General features: G+C 38.9%; 1 protein-coding gene across 6 annotated transcripts in view; it reads left to right on the top strand.

Annotated features, from left to right (window-relative positions):
* The window catches only part of ZMYM2 (zinc finger MYM-type containing 2), a 153,286-nt gene that overhangs the window by 116,436 nt on the left and 15,551 nt on the right, over nt 1–21,299 (top strand). For all 6 annotated transcript variants that reach the window (XM_066369129.1, XM_066369131.1, XM_066369130.1 and 3 more), the window contains 5 exons: nt 177–348; nt 1,963–2,088; nt 3,899–3,993; nt 5,900–6,068; nt 6,266–6,417. In XM_066369129.1, coding sequence (XP_066225226.1) covers nt 177–348; nt 1,963–2,088; nt 3,899–3,993; nt 5,900–6,068; nt 6,266–6,417 — 714 coding nt within the window. The remainder of the gene's footprint in view (nt 1–176; nt 349–1,962; nt 2,089–3,898; nt 3,994–5,899; nt 6,069–6,265; nt 6,418–21,299) is intronic.

Genomic DNA, 21,299 nt, shown 5'->3' on the forward strand with positions numbered 1-21,299 from the left:
ATTAGTAACTGCTTGTATTTTGGGCTTTCTGCGTCACAGTTGACATCTTAGTATTCATATGTGTTTTTCCACAGCTTTTTTCTAATATGGAATGATAAAGTAGACCATGTGTCAGAGTAGTCTTTACTTTAGAAAAATACCTTTCAATGTTAACAGTAAATACTTTGGTGAATTAGGTGCCAGTCCCTGTTTTTCTGCCGGCCCGGGTGGATAGCTGTGAGAAAAGCCCTATAGCCGCTGAGGAGCTAAAAAGTAAAGCTTCTTCAGATCCTCTTGATACCGAGATGCTTACAATGGCAGACATGATGACTGAAGATGAGGGGAAAACAGATGCTGCTAACATCAACAGTGAGCAACACTAAATTATACCTTGTGGATGAGTGTGTTGTGGTTTTTACAAAGTGCTGTAATTGTTTTAGTATGTTTCAGGATATTTTAATCTTTGATACAAGAGTGAAGGAAGCATTGTAACAAAAATGTATTTTATGTTAAGAGAGCCAGGCTATATCTAGCAGGTGCTCTGTTATGTGAAGCCAAATTCAAGAAGAAATGTTTACATTGTAACAGGATTTGACTTGTATAATCAACTCAATTATTCTTGTTTTATTAGACTAGGTCAGACATAAAACTAATTTGTAATAGGCTTTAATAATAATCCAGATTCTTATTTTATAGTAGTTACCAGTTTTGTTTTATTGATTATACTGATGTCATTTGCAGCATCTAAACCAGGGGTCTCAAACTCAACTCAGCATGTGGGCCGCAGAGCAAGATCACAGCCGTTTGGCGGGCCGCACTAGGTCTACAAAAGGCAACTGTTACGCAACACTTTTCTCACTGCAGTTGAAAACAAAAAAAAATCAGTACACCAAGCACAATCGTACATGCAGTTTACTCAGTGTCACAAAATGACCAGAAACTGTAGTTTGCATCACAACTGCTGTTAACTAAGGTAATATCTAGCTAGGATGCTAGAGAAATGAAAAATACAAGTAGGCCCCTAGGCTTACTTAATTTTATCCAAAATATTTTGAACTTCGTGAATTAGTCTGCGGGCCGCACAAAATTGTTCGGCGGGCCGCGAGTTTGAGACCCCTGATCTAAACTAAGGTTTAACTTCTGTTAGAGCAATGCCATCCAAATGGTACAGCATGTGAGTGTGTTGTGGATGATTCTGTCTTAGAATATTTATTCCTCTCCTCAGTCCCCTGGTGACGACAATCCTGTTTCAACCATGAGCTAATTTCCTTTAGAGTACAGTGAAAACACTATATAAAATTCTGTGTATTCATAATGTCAGTATTTTTGAAGGACTTCGTTAGGGAGTTGTAAAATTAATTTAGTGGGTTAAAATCAGTTTTGTTTTGTTTTTTTTTAAATGAAGTAGAACACAAAAAGTTGCATGAATTGCTTCATAGAAAGGTTAATGTTTTGTGAAACCTTTGTGCGCTGTGTGTGTGCATGCATGTATGCTTATTTCTCTTTCTGTCTGCCACCACCATCCTGAACCAGATAAAATGCTTTTCTTACTGCGGGTTGCAATATAATGGTGTTTCAAAGCAACTGATCAACATTAGAAGACCATAAGCAAATATGGAATGATGTAGAAAACTTTGGTCATGGTTTAAAAAGAATATTGAAAATTGCAAAATCGTTTACTTTTGAGAAGAGATTACTTTCAGAAATACTCTGATATCAGTTGTTTTACTAGCAAAGCATGCCTATTAATTTTTGAAGAGCAGCAGTCAAAAACTTTTACAAGATAAAAAATTTTTGTGTACCCATGATTATCTAATTACAAAATTTATAGTAGTTAATTTTAAGATAGCTATATACCTTTTCCTTTTGTGACATATAAGTATTTTTGTTTTGAAATGACAATCAACTGACTTTCTTTTGCTAGGTAAGGATACTGTTGAGGTCTTTGTTTTGATTTCTAATGTCAGTATGGATTGATTACAGGTGTAATTATTGAGACAGACATAACTGGTTCAGATCTCTTGAAGAACTCTGACCCAGAGACACAGTCCAGCATGCCTGATGTACCATATGAACCCGACTTGGATATTGAAATAGATTTTCCCAGAGGTACTCAAAATTCTGTTTTATTTTTTAAATATGAACTGTGGTTATGGAATTTAGTTATAGAGTTGTAACTCTCATTATCAGCATTAGCCATTTAATGTTTGTATCATTGCCTTAACTGTTCATATTTGTCTTTTCTGTTTCTGAAATAAAACTCAATTGAAGTGAGGCATACAATTGAATCGTAGGAACTATTTAGAGCCTTAGAAAGAAACATTCTCAGAGTAATTTATTATACAACATTTTGAAGATAGAGAAAAGGATAAAGTAGTGTTTATATAATTTTATAAAAAAATTATAAAAATATGTATTTTTTTATTTCAAATTTTTATTCATTTTAGCCTGACCTGTGGTGGCACAGTGGATAAAGCGTGAACCTGGAACGCCTAGGTGGCCGGTTCGAGACCCTGGGCTTGCCTGGTCAAGGCACATATGGGAGTTGATGCTTCCTGCTCCTCCCTCCTTCTCTCTCTCTCTGTCTCTTCTCTCTAAAAAATAAATAAATAAAAAAATCTTTAAAAAAAAAGAATAAAAAATTTTTTATTCATTTTAGAGAGCCAGGGATGGGAGAGAGGAGGGGAGAGAAAGAGAAAAAGAGAGAGAGAGAGAAAGGCAAGGGGAGGAACAGGAAGCATCATTTCCCATATGTGCCTTGACCAGGCAAACTGGATGTTTCAAACTGGTGACCTCAATGTCAGCATTTTATTCACTGTGTACCATAGGTCAGGCTTAAATAAAGTATTGATACTATTTTTCTTAAAATCTTTTTGAAAATTAACTTGACCTTCAAAGGAAAAAGTATTTTCAGGTCTTTTGTTGTAAAAGAAATGTGTTCTTTTTTATAAGATGTAAAGCATTTTATTTTAGAAAAAATTTAATAGATTGAAACATCTGTAGTGAGACTGCTTTAGATCTTACAATTGAATTTCAGATTGTAATAATTTTTCTGATGTACATTTACTTGAACATTTCATGTTGATATTCATTATACATGATTTTTAAGAGTCTGAACAGCCTGACCAGGTGGTGGCGCAGTGGATAGACTGTCTGACTGGGATGCAGAGGACCCAGGTTCGAGACCCCGAGGTCGCCAGCTTGAGCGCAGGCTCATCTGGTTTGAGCAAAGCTCACCAGCTTGGACCCAAGGTCGCTGGCTCGAGCAAGAGGTCACTCAGTCTGCTGAAGGCCCCCGGTCAAGGCACATATGAGAACGCAATCAATGAACAGTAAGGTGTCGCAACACTCAATGAAAAACTAATGATTGATGCTTCTCATCTCTCCATTCCTGTCTGTCTGTCCCTGTCTATCCCTGTCTCTGACTCTCTCTGTCTCTAGAGGAAAAAAAAAAAGAGTCTGAACAGTTTATCAGAACTCATAGGCCATGTTAGGTACAAAAACTCATTTACTCTTCACCCAGTACAGGTTGTTCCTATATGAATACCTGTTTCCATTCTGTGGTTGTTGTTTTTTATATATTATTTTAAAATTAAAAAAAAAAAATTTAGATTGATTTTAGAGAGAGGGGAGGGAGTGAGTTGGAGAAGTATCAACTTATAGTTGCCTCACTTTAGTTGTTCATTGATTGCTTGCTGTATGTGCCTTGACTGAGCTTTCCCAGTCAAGGCATATACAGCAAGCAATCAATGAGCAACTCCCCCTACAGTTACAGTGACTTTCAGTGTTCTAGGTCGATGCTCTATCCATTGGGCCACCACAGGCCAGGCCTGTGGTTATTTCTTTGTTGACCGTGTTTATGTAACATAAGTCTCTGCTATTACCTTTGGAATATAAGTTCTTCTAATTTGATTGCCAGCTGCTGAGGAGCTTGATATGGAAAATGAATTTTTATTGCCACCTGTTTTTGGAGAAGAATATGAGGAACAGCCTAGACCTAGATCTAAAAAAAAGGTATAAAATTGATAGTATTTTTGCATTTGGTTAATATTCTATGTATAGTAATATCTGTATCCGGGTATAGAGTAAGAATACAATGGTCTTCAGTTGTGCCTGTGAATATGGAAAGATATTTTGTGTTCTAGATTTAAAAAGACTTTAAGAGTTAAAATCTTTATTACTTCATTTCTAAGTAATAAAAATGTCTCATTTAATTTTAACTTCTTGTTAAATCTGAATAGACTGAGTATTACTGCCACTTAGTTTTTTTTTATTTTTCTTATTTTTTTTTTCTTTTATACTTAGAGTCGGGGAGGCAGAGAGACAGACTCCTGCATGTGCCCTGACAAGGATCCACCTGGCAAGCCCTTTACTGGGCGATGCTCTGCCCATTTGGGGCTGCTGCTCCGCTGCTCAGCAACTGAGCCATTTCAGTGCCTGAGGCAGAACCATGGAGCCATTCTCAGCGCCCAGGGCCAACTTACTCAAATCAAGCCATGACTACATGAGGGGAGGAGAGAGAGAGAGACAGACAGACAGAGTGTGAGAAGAGGGAGGGGTGGAGAAGCAGATGGTTGCTGCTTCTGTGTGCCCTGACCGGAAATCAAACCCTTCCACATGCTGGGCCAAGGCTAGTTGCATGTAAATTCCATTCTTTGACAAATATTGAGACAGTTTCATAAAGAGCTGTTTTTTCCATCATTATTTCTTAATAGACTGTTCGATGAGGTTGGAGTGCACAGCAAATTATGTCTGGTTTCTTTTAAGCATGCCAACACATAGGAAGACATCTGAGACACTTTAATAGTCATTCAGGTAGATCAAATCTAAATGTATTAACAGGTGCAATTTTGAATATTTTTATTAATAACTTTCTCTATTTCTGATGTCTAACATAAAGTAACATCAAAAGAAAAAAAAGAATGATGACTTTCACAAATTTCACCCAAAAGAAAGAAACTAAAAAAGGAGTGAGTATCCTGTAGTACAGGGATTGGGAACCTATGGCTTGCAAGCCAGATGTGGCTCTTTTGATGGCTGCATCTGGCTCTCAGACAAATCTTTAATAAAAAAAATAATGTTAAAAATATAAAACATTCTCATGTATTACAATCCACTCATTTCCTACCGCTCATGTTCATGGTTGTGGGTGGCTGGAGCCAATCACAGCTGTCCTCTGGGACAACACCAAATTTTTATTCAATAATGCACAATGTACACGGGTCGTTGTATGGCTCTCACGGAATTACATTTTAAAATATGTGGCGTTCATGGCTCTCTCAGCCAAAAAGGTTCCCGACCTCTGCTGTAGTAAAATGAAGTTGGACTCATAATTGACACCACAAAAATCAACTCAAAATGGGTCAGAGACCTAAATGTAAGAACTAAAATGATAAAACTTAGAAGGAAACATAGGCCTCAATCTTCATTACATTGGGTTAGGTATAATATGTTAACTTTAACACCAAAAGCATAAGGAACAAAAGGAAAAAGTAGATAAACTGGAATTTAAAACTTTTGTATAATGAACACTGCCATCAAGAAAGTGAGTTGAGTGATCATTCCCTATATAGTGGAATTATTGAAAAGTTCTTCAATTTTCCTCTTACATTAATATTTACAATCCTTTTATTTCAGCTTACTAGTTTATTATGTCTTTTTTTTTTTCAGTGACTCAGTTGAAGTTAGTAAAATTTTATTGTACATAGTGGTTTATGTAGAAATATGGCATTCCTGGAGATATATTTTAAGTCATGTCATAGGTAAATATTCTCAGATTCAGGAATACCAGTCAGTTCTAAGAATATAAGTATATTTCTCTTTCATTTGCATATTTGGATTGATGGCTTATATAAAGTCATGAATTAATATAATAAGACAGGCTTAAAAAAAAAGATTTACAGTGGTGTTTTACTAATAGGGAGCCAAGAGAAAAGCTGTATCAGGATACCAGTCTCATGATGATAGTTCTGACAATTCAGAATGCAGCTTTCCTTTCAAATACACGTATGGTGTAAACGCATGGAAACACTGGGTCAAAACTAGGCAACTTGATGAAGATCTTCTGGTATTAGATGAGCCAAAATCTCGTAAGTGTTCTGATTTTGTTTCCCCTATGTCTTATTTAAAAGCAAGATTTTTGTTATTATCTATCTTTCCTTGTTAAAAAATAAATGTAGTTTTTATTTTACTTTTATGTTTTTACATAGAATAATTTCAGGGAGTTTCTTAACCTTAAGACAGTAAATAATAGCAATTACTATTTTTAAATTTTACTTTGTTTTAGCTAAATCAGTAAAGTTAAAAGAAGATCTGCTGTCTCACACCACGGCTGAGCTTAACTATGGGCTAGCCCATTTTGTCAATGAGATCCGCCGGCCAAATGGAGAGAACTATGCACCTGACAGCATCTATTATCTTTGCCTTGGGATACAGGAGGTTAGTAATTTGTCGGCTACTTTTCAGTATAATGTGTTAATAAGAAAGGTTGTTGTGGTGGTTCTTGGGCAGAAAAATGTCAAGTTCTCCGAAACTGTGTCAAAACCAAAAACAATTTATGTGAAAAATAGTTAGGGACAGGCCACTCGAAATTCATGTATCTCCTGTAATAGACCTAACAAACTTGTCTGTTTACCATGTGTATGATAATCAAGATGACATCATTCCCTTTCTTACAGTCCCAAGTAAGTAAACTAACACTCTGAGGCATGATATGTATATGCATAGATCAGTGCTGATAGACATGTGAACAGAAAATATCTGCCTTCTGCACATTGTCAGTCTGTTTCAGTATACACTTATCATGTGTTTGTAACATGTTAAATAGAGTAACTACTCATTAGTTCTTTGGGATCATCTTAGAAAAGGAGGAGATCATTCTTTAGGGGTTTTAGGTAAACTTCAACAATGTTTCTGTGAATCTGGGGCTAGTCTGTTTTCCATAGTAAACATGAAGATCAGATGTAGGCAATAACTTCTGGTTTTGTTAAACAGGTTTGAGCCCAGAAGTCATAAAGGATCCTTTCTTCACATCCTGTGTGTTTTTAAATGTGATAAATAATGGAAGGATATCTTTTTCAGCAGGGTTTTGTTACTGAAGAAAACTAGAATTGTCTTAATTTGTATTTTACTTCCATTCTTTTCAGGATAAAAATTTGCCCGAGATGTAAGTGGTGTGGTCAAGTAGCACATGGCTGTACATAACTGTGTGTTCAAAGCTATCACATATTTTCCTGTAGCAACCTAAAAGAAATATAGTCTGTTTTGTTTCTTCTTATTCTTCTTTGATTTTGCATATACTTTGAATCTTGTTTCAATAGCAATTCACTATTCCAAAATCCCAAGATCCGAGAACCAAGATTGTCATAGAAACTTCTTGATAGTAAAACCTGACTCAACAGTTATGATGATGCTCTTATTTTTATAATACTTTTTAAAAAATGTTTCTTTTTGCCTGGCCAGGCAGTGGCGCAGTGGATAGAGCATCGGACTGGGATGTGGAGGACCCAAGTTCGAAACCCCGAGGTCACCAGCTTGAGCATGGGCTTATCTGGTTTGAGCAAGGTTCACGAGCTTGAGCCCAAGGTCGCTGGCTTGAGCAAGGGGTTACTCGGTCTACTGTAGCCCCTCCCCCAGGTCAGGGCACATATGAGAAAGCAATCAATGAGAAACTAAGGTGCCACAATTAATACTTCTTATCTCTATCCTTTCCTGTCTTTCTGCCCCTATCTGTCCGTCTCTCTGTCTCTGTCACACACACAAAAAAATGTATTCCTTTTTAGAATATTAACTGTAGATTCACTGTAGATTTGTTAACATTTCTAAAAAGTATAGGGTGCTTCCCAAGACCACTCTGGGAATACTGTGTAATTATGTACACACCCTGTGTTTCATCTGTAAAAATCCAAAAAGTCATGAATTCTAAAAGATATGTGGCCTCATTGGCTTTGTCACAGGATTTTTAGACCTGTCCATGTGTTTTCGCTCTTTCATTTTACCTCATAGTACAAAAGAGTAGAAAGAGAATATATAAGTATGGTACCAGGTATAGGTGCTAGCATCTCAGTCAGAACAAGTTATTTATTATATACAGTTCCCCTTGGGAGCAAATAGGAGATGGGAATTACTCCTTTGTGTCTGTGTTATGCTGTCCACATGTCTGTATTCCCTGACCTCAACGAGTGCCATGACTGTTACACATTAGACCTATATATTCAGTTTTCTGCTGCCTTTTATTGTGTGTGTATACTTAAGATAATTTTTCAAAGAGAACATTTATATCTTAAAAATAGTTCAACAATTTTTATTTTCTTTTTTATAATTTCAATAACAGTTGACATACTTTGGTTTTATATGTATATAACACAGTGATTAGGCAGTTATATAACTTAAAAAGTGATTACTCTGATAAATCTAGTACTCACACATAGTTATTACAATATTATTGACTATTCCCTATGCCCGTGATGGCGAACCTATGACGTGTGTCAGCACTGACACGCGTAGCCATTTTCGGCGACACGTGGCCGCATGCCAAGAAGGACGTTCCATCCTCGGCTCCTACACAGCCAGGTGCAGTAGCCGAGGATAAAACATTTACTATAGTGTAGACACTGTGCTGGAGGTCTGTAGGCTGAAACAACAGAACTCCAGCATAGAGCTTCTAGTTCTGGGACTTCCGGTTGGGCCGTTAGGGGATCTTTGACCTCACTTCCGGAGGCAGCGGAGCAGGGAGCAGTGGAATGCCGCGGGGGACGCATCTCTGGGGAGCCTGTGATCGCCATTACCAGCAACCACATAACCACAGCAGCCATCATCCAATCTACTGTTCTGGGGTGTCGTGGATTTCTAATTGACCATCATTACTGAGATAAGTGACGGGGAGGCTGGGAGAGGTGAGGGCCTGTGCTATGGGTGCTGTTTCCCGCCATTAGAAATAACGACAGCCATCTTAATTTACATAAGATGCAACTTGCAGAATTTCAAGAGAACATCTGGACTCAGGTGTTTGTTGACTTGAGGTCAAAGCTTGAGCATCTGAAAAGGTGCCACTTGGAGAATCAAGAAGAGTGCCACTACGAACAGGAAATTTGGAGTGCCTGGAATCGATTACCAGACATTTAGAACCCTGAAAAATATAGCAATGGCTTTACTCACAATTTTTCCCTCTACGTACTTTTTTGAGACCTTATTCTCAGTATTAAATAATATCAAAACCAACAAAAGAAACAGATTGACAGATGAAGTTAGTAGCACTTGCTTGGGCTTGAAGTGTACAAAATACCAACCTTCAATTGAAGATTTAGCCAATGAAATTCAGCAACAAAATAGTCACTAATAGGTTAGGTTAGTTAAAGAATCCCCCCCCCCTCACTTATAGGCAGGTTAGTTAAAAGAATTCCCCCTCCTCCTCACTTATCTTAGTTCATGGCACCCCACACAAGTTAAATAATATCAAGACCAACAAAAGAAACCAACTGACAAATGAACAAAGAAATCACTAGGCAGGTTAGTTAAAGAATTCCCCCTCTCCTTCACTTATCTTAGTTCATGGCACCCCACACAAGTTAAATAATATCAAGACCAACAAAAGAAACCAACTGACAGATGAACAAAGACGTCACTAAGCAGGTAAGTTAAATAATTAGTTTTTGGTTCATTAAATACAGTTATATATTACAATTATACATTTTTGTTATTTAAACTATAAATATCGCAAAATTATGGTTTTTTTCTTGAAGTGACAACACCACCCGAGTTATGCTTGGTATTTTGGCGAATTTTGCCACACCAAGCTCAAAAGATTACCCATCACTGCCCTGTGCTATACTTTACAACCCCATGACTGTTTTGTGGTTACCAATTCATACTTCTTAATCCCTTCACCTTTTTTTACCTGTCCCCCTGACCTCTTCCCATCAGGTAAATGTCAAAATGTTGCCTGTATTTGACTCTGTTTCTTTTCTGCCTGTTTATTTTGTTTTATAGATTCCACATATAAGTGAAATAATCTTAAATTTGTCTTTCTCTAACTTACTTTATTTAATATAATGCCCTGTAGGTCCATCCATGTTGATCAGGGCAAGATTTTGTTTGTGTGTGTGTGTGTGTGTGTGTGTGTGTGTGTGTGAGAGAGAGAGAGAGAGAGAGACAGACAGACAGACAGAGGGACAGGCAGACAAGAAGGAAGAGAGATGAGAAGCATCAGTTCTTTGTTGTGGCTCCTTAGTTATTCATTGATTGCTTTCTCATGTGCCTTGACTGGGGGGCTACAGCAGACTGAGGGACCCCTTGTTCAAGCCAGTGACCTCGCGCTCAGGCCAATGACCTCGGGATCTTGAACCTGGGTCCTCTGCATCCAGTCCAACGCTCTATCCACTGCACCACTGCCTGCTCAGGCTATGTACCACTTCTTTATCTTGGCTATTGTAAATAATGCTGCAATGAGTATATGGGTTGTGATGTCTTTTCAATTTATTGTTTTGGGTTTCTTCAGATAAATACCCAAATGTGAAATTGTTGGGTCCTTCTTTTTCTCTTGTTACAGCCTTTGTTTAAAAGTCTATTTTAGCCTGACCAGGTGGTGTCGCAGTGGATAGAACATTGGACTGGGTTGCAGAGGACCCAAGTTCAAGACCCCGAGGTCGTCAGCCTGAGCTTGGGCTCATCTGGTTTGAGCAAAGCTCAGCAGCTTGGACTCAAGGTCGCTGGCTCTAGCAAGGCTCTGTCTGCTGAAGGCCTGCGGTCAAGGCATGTATGAGAAAGCAATCAGTGAACAGCTAAGGTGTCTCAGTGTGCAATGAAAAACTAATGACTGATGCTTCTCATCTCTTCATTCCTGTCTGTCCCTATCTCTCTCTCTGACTCTTTCTCAAATGTTTCTGGGGGAAAAAAAGTCTTTTATTTGGTATAAGTATTGCTACCACAGCTTTCTTGTTTGCTTGTGTTCATTTTTATGAAATTTCTTTTTCCACTGTTTTACTTTCGGTCTGTATGTGTCTTTTGATCTGAATTGAGTGTCTTGTAGAGTGCATGTGTGTTTTGTTTTGTTTTGTTATCCATTTACCTATCCTATATCTTTTTATTGGGGCATTTAAAGCATTTGCATTTAAAGTAATTGTTGATAGCTAAGGATTTATTGCCATTTACTTTTTTTCTTCTTCTTTTTTTTTTTTTTTGTATTTTTCTGAAGCTAGAAACGGGGAGAGACAGTCAGACAGACTCCCGCATGCGCCCGACGGGGATCCACCCGGCACGCCCACCAGGGGGCGTCGCTCTGTCGCGACCTGAGCCACTCTAGCGCCTGGGGCAGAGGCCAAGGAGCCATCCCCAGCGCCCGGGCCATCTTTGCTCCCATGGAGCCTCGGCTGCGGGAGGGGAAGAGAGAGACAGAGAGGAAGGAGAGGGGGAGGGGTGGAGAAGCAGATGGGTCCTTCTGTGTGCCCTGGCCGGGAATTGAACCCGGGACTTCTGCATGCCAGGCCGACGCTCTACCACTGAACCAACCGGCCAGGGCCTACCTTTTTTCTTCTTAAGACCCTTTAACATTTTTACTTATTGATTTTAGAGAGAGAAGAAAGGGGTGGAGAGAGAGAAAAAGAAAATCAATTTTGTTCTACTTATCTTGTAGAAATATGTGCCTGTTGGGGACCAAAAAACCAACAGGGTTTTTGGAGTTTAGATTTTTGGGGGTCAGAGGTGTGAGGAATTGGCTGTAAGCAGACAGTCTGTCCATCTCCCCACCTCACTTGCCTGATTGGGTTGCAAAAGGCTGTTAAGCTGTGGTGCTGGATTGTTTACACTAACCTCCATATTCCCCGGAAAGACTGGAGGCAAGTTTCTTCTATTCTTTGTTTGTTGTCAAGTTTAGATGATATGTATGATGGGGGTTTTCTGCACTCAACACTATTAAGAGTAAAAAGAGGCCCTGGCCGGTTGGCTCAGCGGTAGAGCGTCGGCCTGGCGTGCGGGGGACCCGGGTTCGATTCCCGGCCAGGGCACATAAGGAGAAGCGCCCATTTGCTTCTCCACCCCCACCCCCTCCTTCCTCTCTGTCTCTCTCTTCCCCTCCCGCAGCCAAGGCTCCATTGGAGCAAAGATGGCCCGGGCGCTGGGGATGGCTCCTTGGCCTCTGCCCCAGGCGCTAGAGTGGCTCTGGTCGTGGCAGAGCGACACCCCGGAGGGGCAGAGCATCGCCCCCTGGTGGGCAGAGCATCGCCCCTGGTGGGCGTGCCGGGTGGATCCCAGTCGGGTGCATGCGGGAGTCTGTCTGACTGTCTCTCCCCGTTTCCAGCTTCAGAAAAATACAAAAAAAAAAAAAAAAAAAGAGTAAAAAGAGAGGAATTCTTCAATGTATTGATGAGGAAATGAGAGTTTGCCTTTCAATTACATGCCCAAACATTGAAGAAATCTCTAGGACACATCAAGCTCATGTTTCTCATAAGCACAAGAATGAAAAAACTTAATGCATTCAATGCCAGGACCTGCTGAATTAACTAAATCTTACTAATAATGTATCTATTGATATATATATATATATATATGGCTTTTTTTGTTTTTTTTATTTTTAACCCCTTTTTTACGAATTCTAAAAAGCATAACAAATGTAACAAAAATGTTTTCAATGTCAGAATTTAATTTTGTTGTATTTATTTTGTTTAATTACCATAAAAGCATGCTTGGACTTTATATTTTTTCTTTAATATTTGACTTAATTATTATAACATATTTCTCAGAAATTTGTATATAGTGTGCCTACAATTATTTGTAGGATTTTAAATTCGCCCCGACTTCAAAAAGTTGAGGAACCACTTATCTTACCAATTGAGCTATCCGACCGGGGCCAACATTTCTTGTAATACTGGTTTGGTGATGATGAACTTCTTTAGCTTTCAAACGCCCATTCTTGGACTGGTGCTGATCTGCCTGAAATTTTGTGCTTGTCTTTGAAAGAGATAACTACCCTGATGTTGTATGAAGATCATAGAGTTGAACATCATACTGGTCAACTCTTTCGCATCCTGGCACTGGTCTGCAGACCAGCAATTGAAAACCTCTCCTCTGTCTGACCTTTGATTCTAAATGATAGCTTTGCTGGATAGAGTAGTGTTGGTTGTAGGTCCTTACTTTTCTTCACTTGAGGTATTTTGTGCCAGTCCCTTCTGGCTTGCAAAGTTTATGTTGAGAAATCGGCTGTTTTATGGGAGCACCCTTGTAGGTAACTAACTGCTTTTCTTTTTCTGCTTTTAAGAGTCTATCTTTAAACTTTTGGCATTTTGATATTGATATGTCTTGGCATGGGCCTCTTCGGGTTCATCTTGTTTGGGACTCTGCACTTCCTGGAATTGTGTTTATTTCTTTCACCAGGTTATAGAAGTTTTTTTTGTTTTTGTTGTTGTTTTGTATTTTTCTGAAGTGAGGAGCAAGAATGCAGAAAGACTTCTACATGTGCCCGACCAGGATCCACCTGGCATGCCCACTAGGGGGCGATGCTCTGCTCCTCTGGGGTGTTACTCTGCTGCAGCTGGAGCCATTCTAGCACCTGAGGCAGAGGCCATGCAGCCATCCTCAGCACCTGGGGGAACTTTGCTCTGATCGAGCCATGGCTGCAGGAGGGGAAGATAGAGAAAGGAGAGAGGGAAGGGTGGAGAAGCAAATGGGCATTTCTCCTATGTGTCCTGGCTTAGAATCGAACCTAGGACTTCCACACGGTGGACTGATGCTCTGCTGCTGAGCCAGCTGGCCAGGGCTTATGGAAGTTTTTAATTTCTTTCTCTTTTCTCCTTCCAGCACTCCCATAATGTAAATGTTGGTATGCTTTCAGTTGTCCCAGAGGCTCCTTACACTGCCCACTCTTTTTGCCGAACAGATTGGGTGCTTTATGCTTCCTTTTATTCCACATAGCTGATTTGATTCTCTGCTGCTTCTACTCTGTTGATTTCCTATAATTTATTCTTCATTTCAGTTAGTATACCCTTCATTTTTGGCTGGGTCCTTATGTTTCTATTTCATTTTGGTATTTCCTATTTTTTTTTGTTGAAGTTCTTACTGAGATCATTGAGCAACCTTATAACCAGTGTTTTGAGCTCTGCATCTGGTAGATTGCTTGCCTCCGTCACACTTAGTTTTTTGGTTTTTTTTAGAGTTTTGTTCTTTATTTGGGACATGTTTGTCTCCTCATTTGGGCTGTCCCTTGTTTTTTGTTTCTTTGAATGAGGTAGAGTTTCTACATCTCTTGGTCTTGGTAGAATGGCTTTATATAGTAGGTGCCTTAGGGGGCCCAGTGGCATAGCCTCTCCAGTCACCTGATCTGGGCAATCCAGGTGCCACCGGTGTGGATTGTGTGCACCCTTCTATTGTAGTTGAGCCTTAATTGCTATTGGCACATCAGTAGGAGGTATTGATCCCCCCCCCCCCATGCTGATCGGGTTAGGGCGACTGTGACCACAGTGGAGGTGCTGCTGTGCAAAGGCTTACCCCATGCAGCACTTAAGCAGGCCTGTGGTACCCAATGAGTCCACCCCTTGAGTGTGTTGCTAGTGGCTTGGTTGTGTGGTACTGTAGTGTGATCTGAAGCTGGCCACCCAGAGGACTTTTTGGGAGGTGCAGGTGAAAATCAGCTGTGACCTGTATGTACCCTGCGTGGAGCCACCAGTCATGAACTATAAAGCGGTCTATAGATGACTACTACTTGTGATGGGCTAGGATGTGCTCAGGAGAGGCCAAGCTGTGAACTGAGTCCAGCTACCACTAGTACTGGGCCTGAGAGTACTTCGCAAGAGGTATTGGGGCATGCTGAGGACAGATGCTACTTGTTGGGGATCTGTGAACCTTTGAGAGAATTTACGAAAGTTTGCAACATGAGCTAAGAAAGGAGTTTGTATGGAAAAGCTACTGGAAACAGCTTGGGTTGGTCTGAAAGTTGAATGGGTTTGGGTCTTGGAATCAGTAGGGTGTGGTGAGGTTCACAAAGACTCATATATGGCACCACCTGCTGTTTCAGTGCGAATAAGGCTCAGCAAAGGAAAAAGGGTCTCTACTAGCACTTCTGTCTGGGAGAAAGCTGGCTGATCAGCCTGAAGCCAGACAATTCAATTCCTCCCCATATGTCCCTGACACGCCTTTTCAGCTTCTGCCATAGTGTTGGTGCACTCAGAGCCAGTGAGTTTAAATAAGTCCTTGTGTGGGCCCTTTTAAGAGGAGTGCCTGGGACTGGGATTTACCTGCCTCTGACTCACTCAGCCACAATCCCTGCTGGATTTTACAGCCAAAGTTATGGGTACTTCTCTTTCTGGCTCTGAACTCTGGGCTGGGGGCCCTGGTGTGGAGCTAGGACCCCTTGCTCCCTTTGGGTTTTTAACCGCCACACGTAGCTGTGGTATGAACCTGTTTTGAGTCTGCCCCTTCTTTCAATCTCAGTGTGGCTTCTTTATATCCTCAGTAATAGGACTTCTGTTTATCTAGATTTCAGGCACTTCTCAAAGATGATTTTGAAGTTCAATTGTAATTTTGTTTTAGATGTGGGAAGATGACAATACCAAGTTTACTTACCTACCCTTGTGACTGGAATCCTAGTTCCACCCATTTTAGAAGTGTTAAAAAAAATAGAGTTCTGCCACATTAACTTGGAAGGAGAGAGAAGAAGGAAGGAGACAGATTGAATTCCAAGCTCTTACTGTTTTAATACAGCTCTAATTTATGCTGTTTTGTTTTTTTTGTATAAAATTTTACTTTAAAACTGCTTCTACTTGTAATTAAGCTTAAAAACTAATATCTACATATTGTAACTTTAAATCAAAGAGTAATAAAAGACAACAAAATGGGGGATCTCTACCCTACCCATTCTGGTCTACCTGGCTTCTCTCACTAGTCAAACATTTGCTCTGTTACTGCTTTGCTATTACAGCTAGTGCTCGACTTACGACCACGATTGGTTCCGACAGACCGGTCGTAACACGATTTGGTTGTAAGTTGAGTAGGCTATATGTACATTACTGTGAAATGATGTTATAAAAATCTTTAAGTCATATTTTATCATAATTTTCTTTCATTATTGTACTGAGTCTGGGTTAACGGTTGAAATGGTGCATGCAGAGATGCTAGTGCTGCTGGAAGCTGGTCCACACTGTCATACACACAGCTGGGCAACGCTTGCTCTGCCAGATGCAGAGCAGTCATGGCTAGTGATTGTGGTTGTAAAGTTGAATGGTCGTAAGTTGCATAGGTTGTAAGTCGATCAATACCTGTATTTGCATATAGGAATACGATTAATTTTTGTATATTCATCTGTATGTACCAATTTAGTATTAGTTTTAGTAGGTGGATTTTTTCATAGAAGTTTCTACATACAAAATTTTGCCATTTATGGTACAGTTTACTTTTTTCTTTCCAACTTGCATGTCTTTTCTTTCTTTTTCTTGCCTTATTAAAATAGGTTATTTTGGTACCACAAAAAGATTAGAGGAAGTGGTGAGAATAGAAACCCTTGCCTTGTATCCAATCCTTGGAAGAATGTTCTTCTCCATTAAGTAGGATGTTTTCTATAGATTTTTTTGTAGCTTCCTGGTACCTAGTCAAGGAAGTTTTCTTCTATTCCTTAGTTCAGTGATTTTCAAAGGGTATGCCACAAGAATTTTTAAAACATGAAATACATGACTATTTAGTCAGGGCCGCTTGACCTCTTTTCCCCAAGGTTGTCAAATTAAAAAATGACAACAGCCAATATAACTATAGCTGTCTAGTGTGAATACCCTGTCTTGAACCATAAATATATATATAGGTCGTATAATAGAGTTGCATATTATTGGTTACTACACATAATAAGGTTATATCTGATTGGTTAATTCTTGGTACCAGAAATCTTTATATAGGCAGCTGAGTTTTTAAAAAGTCAGTTTGGAGCAAAAGGGTAGATAATTGCTATTCTTCCTTTTTTTTATAAGTGAGAAGAGGGGAGATTGTGAGACCAGCTCTCACATATACTCTGACCAGGATCTACCTGACAACCCTCTCTTGGGCTGATACCCGAGTCAACCAAGCTATATTTAGCGCCTGAGGCCAACACTGGGACCAACCAAGCTATCCTCAACACCCAAGGCTGACACTCAAACTAATTAAGCCACTGGCTGCAGGACAGGAAGAAAGAGAGAAGAGAGAGGGGGAGAGAAGCAGGTGGCTGTTTCTCCTGTGTGTCCTAACTAGGAATTGAACTCAGGACATCCATCCATACACCAGGCTGATGCTCTATCCACTGAGCCACTGGTCAGGGCTGCTATTACTATTTTCTAAATCAGGGGTAGTCAACCTTTTTATACCTACGGCCCACTTTTGTATCTCTGTTAGTAGTAAAATTTTCTAACCGCCCACCGGTTCTACAGTAATGGTGATTTATAAAGTAGGGAAGTAACTTAACTTTATAAAATTTATAAAGCAGAGTTACAGCAAGTTAAAGCATATAATAATAATTACTTACCAAGTACTTTATGTCGGATTTTCGTTAAGTTTGGCAAAATAAATCTTTATAAAACTTACTATAGTTTAATCTATCTTTTTATTTATACTTTGCATACATTAGTTAATTGAATTATTAGTGGGATCCCTAAAGCTGATGCTGGGAAACTAAATATTGAATATCCGGTTCAATTTTTGTGAGGAACAAATGAAGGTCTCCCCTTTCGGAAATATTCAGGCGGTTTCTTTCTTTCATCATAATATGATTAACAGCACTAAATCCTGATTTCACAAGATATGAGGTAGGGAAGGGTATCAATAAACTGAATACCATTTTCCACATATTTGGATATAAGACCGGCATTTTTTTATTTCGCCGTAGGTTTTCATATCTGTCAAATTTATGTGTACTTTCTTCATCATATCTGATTTCTAACAGTTCTTCTTGGCAAGTTGTATCAGCCTCTTCAATATTTGCAGTAAAAGCATTTTTTATCCAGTCATATACCTTCAATTTCAAAATACCTTCAAATTGTTTTTCCATGTCCAATTTAAGTTCGTTGAGGTGGCTACTGAATCTGTCAATATCCTCTGAAGTTACATAATCTTTTATAGATGATTATTGAGGAAACTGATGAAATTTTCTCTTCAATAGATTATGACGAAGTATTTCAAGTTTGTCAATAAATAATAGCACAATACTTTGGCAACCTATAAGAGTTTTATTATCTCCTTGAAGCTGCAAATTGACATCGTTAAATCTCTTGAAAATCTCAAGTAAAAGGCATCATTCTTTACAGTTTTTAACTGTTGACACAGATTGGTCTCATTATTACTTTCAAAAAATTGTATGACACTATCATATAATGCTGCAAATCTAGCCAAAGATGTACCATTTGACAGCCACCGAACTTCTGTATGCAAAAGTAACTTAATAAAATTTTCGTTATTGTCCTGGCAAAGGTGCCGAAACATTCTATCATTCTTTGCATTGGATTTGATCTTGTTTAGCTTGAATTATTATAGTTAATGATGAATGGAGACTTGTACTTAGATGTTTTCCTACAAGATGTCTATGCACCAATGAATACATAAAACATTTGGCACTTCCTGCTTCAAATAAGCAACAAATCCATGATAACGACCTACCATTGATGGTGCTCCATCAGTAGCGCATGCAACAATATTATTCAAAGGAATATTATTTTTTGTAAAGTATGTTCTCACAGTATTAAATGTAGATAATCCTTTTGTATCTGTGATGAGATTTATTGCAAATAGCATTTCTTCTCGTCATATATTGTTTTCATCAAAATAGCGTACATATGCCATCAATAAAGCATCATTATCTGCAATGGTAGATTTGTCCAATTGCATGGAAAATGAAGAGTTTTGGAGAATATTTATAAGTTTGTTTTCAACATTAACTGCCATTTCATCAATTCGTCGCTTTACTGTGCTGTCGCTTAGGGGCAACATTTTTAAAATTTGAGGTATATCCTGATACATTACTGTTGAGATAAATTCTTTTATAGAGGGTATTATTACAATTTCTCCAATATTATAGCTTTTACCACTCTTTGCAATTATTTGTGAAATGTGATAAGTGGCAATTAATCCATCTTTGTTCATTGTATGTTGTTTCTTAAGTGATGCAACGATTGTTGAACGATTTTTAAATTTTTTATATATTTCCTGAAAATATTCACTGGCCTTGTCCTTGTCATTTGGATGCTTTGTAGAAAGATGTTCTCGCAATCAACTTGGCTTCATTGCCTAATTGGATAATGTTTTATGGCACAATAAACACATTGGATGTTGTTTATTAGCAACAGTCTATGAAACCCATCTTCAGATACTCTGGCAAATAGCCGTGTGCGTTTTTGTTTTTGTTTTTTTTTTTGAGATAAGCTCACAGTTTTTCCACAATATTTTGTTTGAAGCTGTAAGCATGTGCTTGCTCTCAGAAATCAACGTACTGACTTTAGTTTCGATTATTAATGATTTAGCTTCACTTACATAATGTGAACAAAACTTATGTGCTTGAAGTCTGTTGTGTGGTCACAACATTACAAGTGTTGTAGTTGAGCAAGAGTTTGTCGAGGCGAGACTAAATTAGTGAGTATCCGTGGTTGTGCATTTTATAAATTTTATGTAGCAGGTCTTGGCCAATGGCATCACTTCTTTGCGATTGGGGCGAAGTAGCGAGACATCGGCTAGTTTTGGCAATCCAAGGGGGGGTTCCTAGAATGTTACCCTATTACCTTAAAATCTGGGAATCGAGATGAAAATATGAGTTTATTGGTGTCTCCATTGTCTGGTAGTTTCTGTCATAGAAAGAGGTATCGTACCATGGAGTTCTTTGTCTACAGGGTAATAAAATGACGAACTGCTAGTTTTTGGACGACAGTAGCGGTCATAAACTGCCTGCCGGATCGGGTGGTGGATGTGGACCCGGGGTCAGGTACCTGGCTGCTCGTAGATGCGGGCCAAGTGGTTGCGAAAGAGGTCAGATGCAGGCCCAATACAAATGCCCTGTAACAGAGTCTGACCACTGTCCTGATCTTGACTGGTCAACAGTTGATTAGTATGTAATCGCAGTGCCGTTTAGTTGCTCTGCTACCGTCCACTATGAAAGCTGGAACACCCACTAGTGGGCAGTAGGGACCAGGTTGACTACCATTGTTCTAAATCAGTTAAAATTATACCTATATTTTGTCAAATTGGCAAAAAATATATTTTTTGGTGTGCTGTAGAATTTTAGTAGTTTATATGTGCCATGAAATACTAAAAATTGCTGTCTTTGTTGATTTTTCTTAACTTTTTATTTTGTTGAGCGTTTTTATTGTAAATGGTTATTGAACTTTGTTAACTGCTTTTAGTTGTTCGTCAATTACTTTTTCATACGCGCCTTGATGGGGGTGGGGCTCCAGCTAAATCAGTGACCCCTTGCTCAAGCCAGTGACCTTGGGCTTCAAACCAGTGACCATAGGTCATCTCTATGATCCCATGCTCAAGCCGGTGGGCCCGTGCTCAAGCCCGATGAGCCTTCACTCAAGCTGGCGACCTTGGGGTTTCAAACCAGGGTCCTGAGCATCCCAAGTCAATGCTTTATTCACTGCGCCACCACCTGGTCAGGCCCTTCACTAATTTTTTAAATTGTATTTTTATTGTTTTTTTTGTGTGTGTTGAGTTCTATAACTTCTTTATGTATTTTGGATATTAACACCTTTATATATATATATCACTGACAAATATGTCTTCCTTGTCAGTTGTCAGTGTGTTGTCTTTTTATTTTATTATTTCCTTTGCTGTGAAAAAAACTTTCAAATTTGATGTGGTACCTTTTGGTGTTTGTTTGTTTCCCTTGCTCTGAGGAGATATGGCAGAAAAAATACTGTTTTGAGAAATGTCACAGGTTTTGCTGTCTGTGTTTTTGTCCTCAAAACTATGTTTATGGTTTTGAGTCTTACATTTAATACCTTTTTTAGTTTATCTTTGTGTGTTGTATAAGAAGGTGGTCTAATTTAATTGTTTTGTACATACCTGTCCAGTTTTTCCACCATCATTTATTGAATAGACTGTCTTGACTCCATTGTATGTTGTTTTGTCCTTTAAAAATATTAATTGACCATATAAGTCTGGGTCTGTTTCTGGGCTCTCTATTCTGTTTTATTGACCCATGTGTCTTGTTTTTATGCCAGTACTGTGGTTATCATGGCTTTGTAGTATAGTTTGATATCAGGTCCTGTGATTCCTCCAATTTTGTTCTTCTTTCTCAACATCTCTGTTGCTACCTTGTTTCACCCAAAATAAGACAGTGTCTTTTAATATTTTTGCTCCTAAAGACGCACTAGGTCTTATTTTCAGGG

Source organism: Saccopteryx leptura, chromosome 2 (assembly GCF_036850995.1).
Source record: "Saccopteryx leptura isolate mSacLep1 chromosome 2, mSacLep1_pri_phased_curated, whole genome shotgun sequence".
In the NCBI taxonomy this organism is placed as follows: Eukaryota; Metazoa; Chordata; class Mammalia; order Chiroptera; family Emballonuridae; genus Saccopteryx; species Saccopteryx leptura.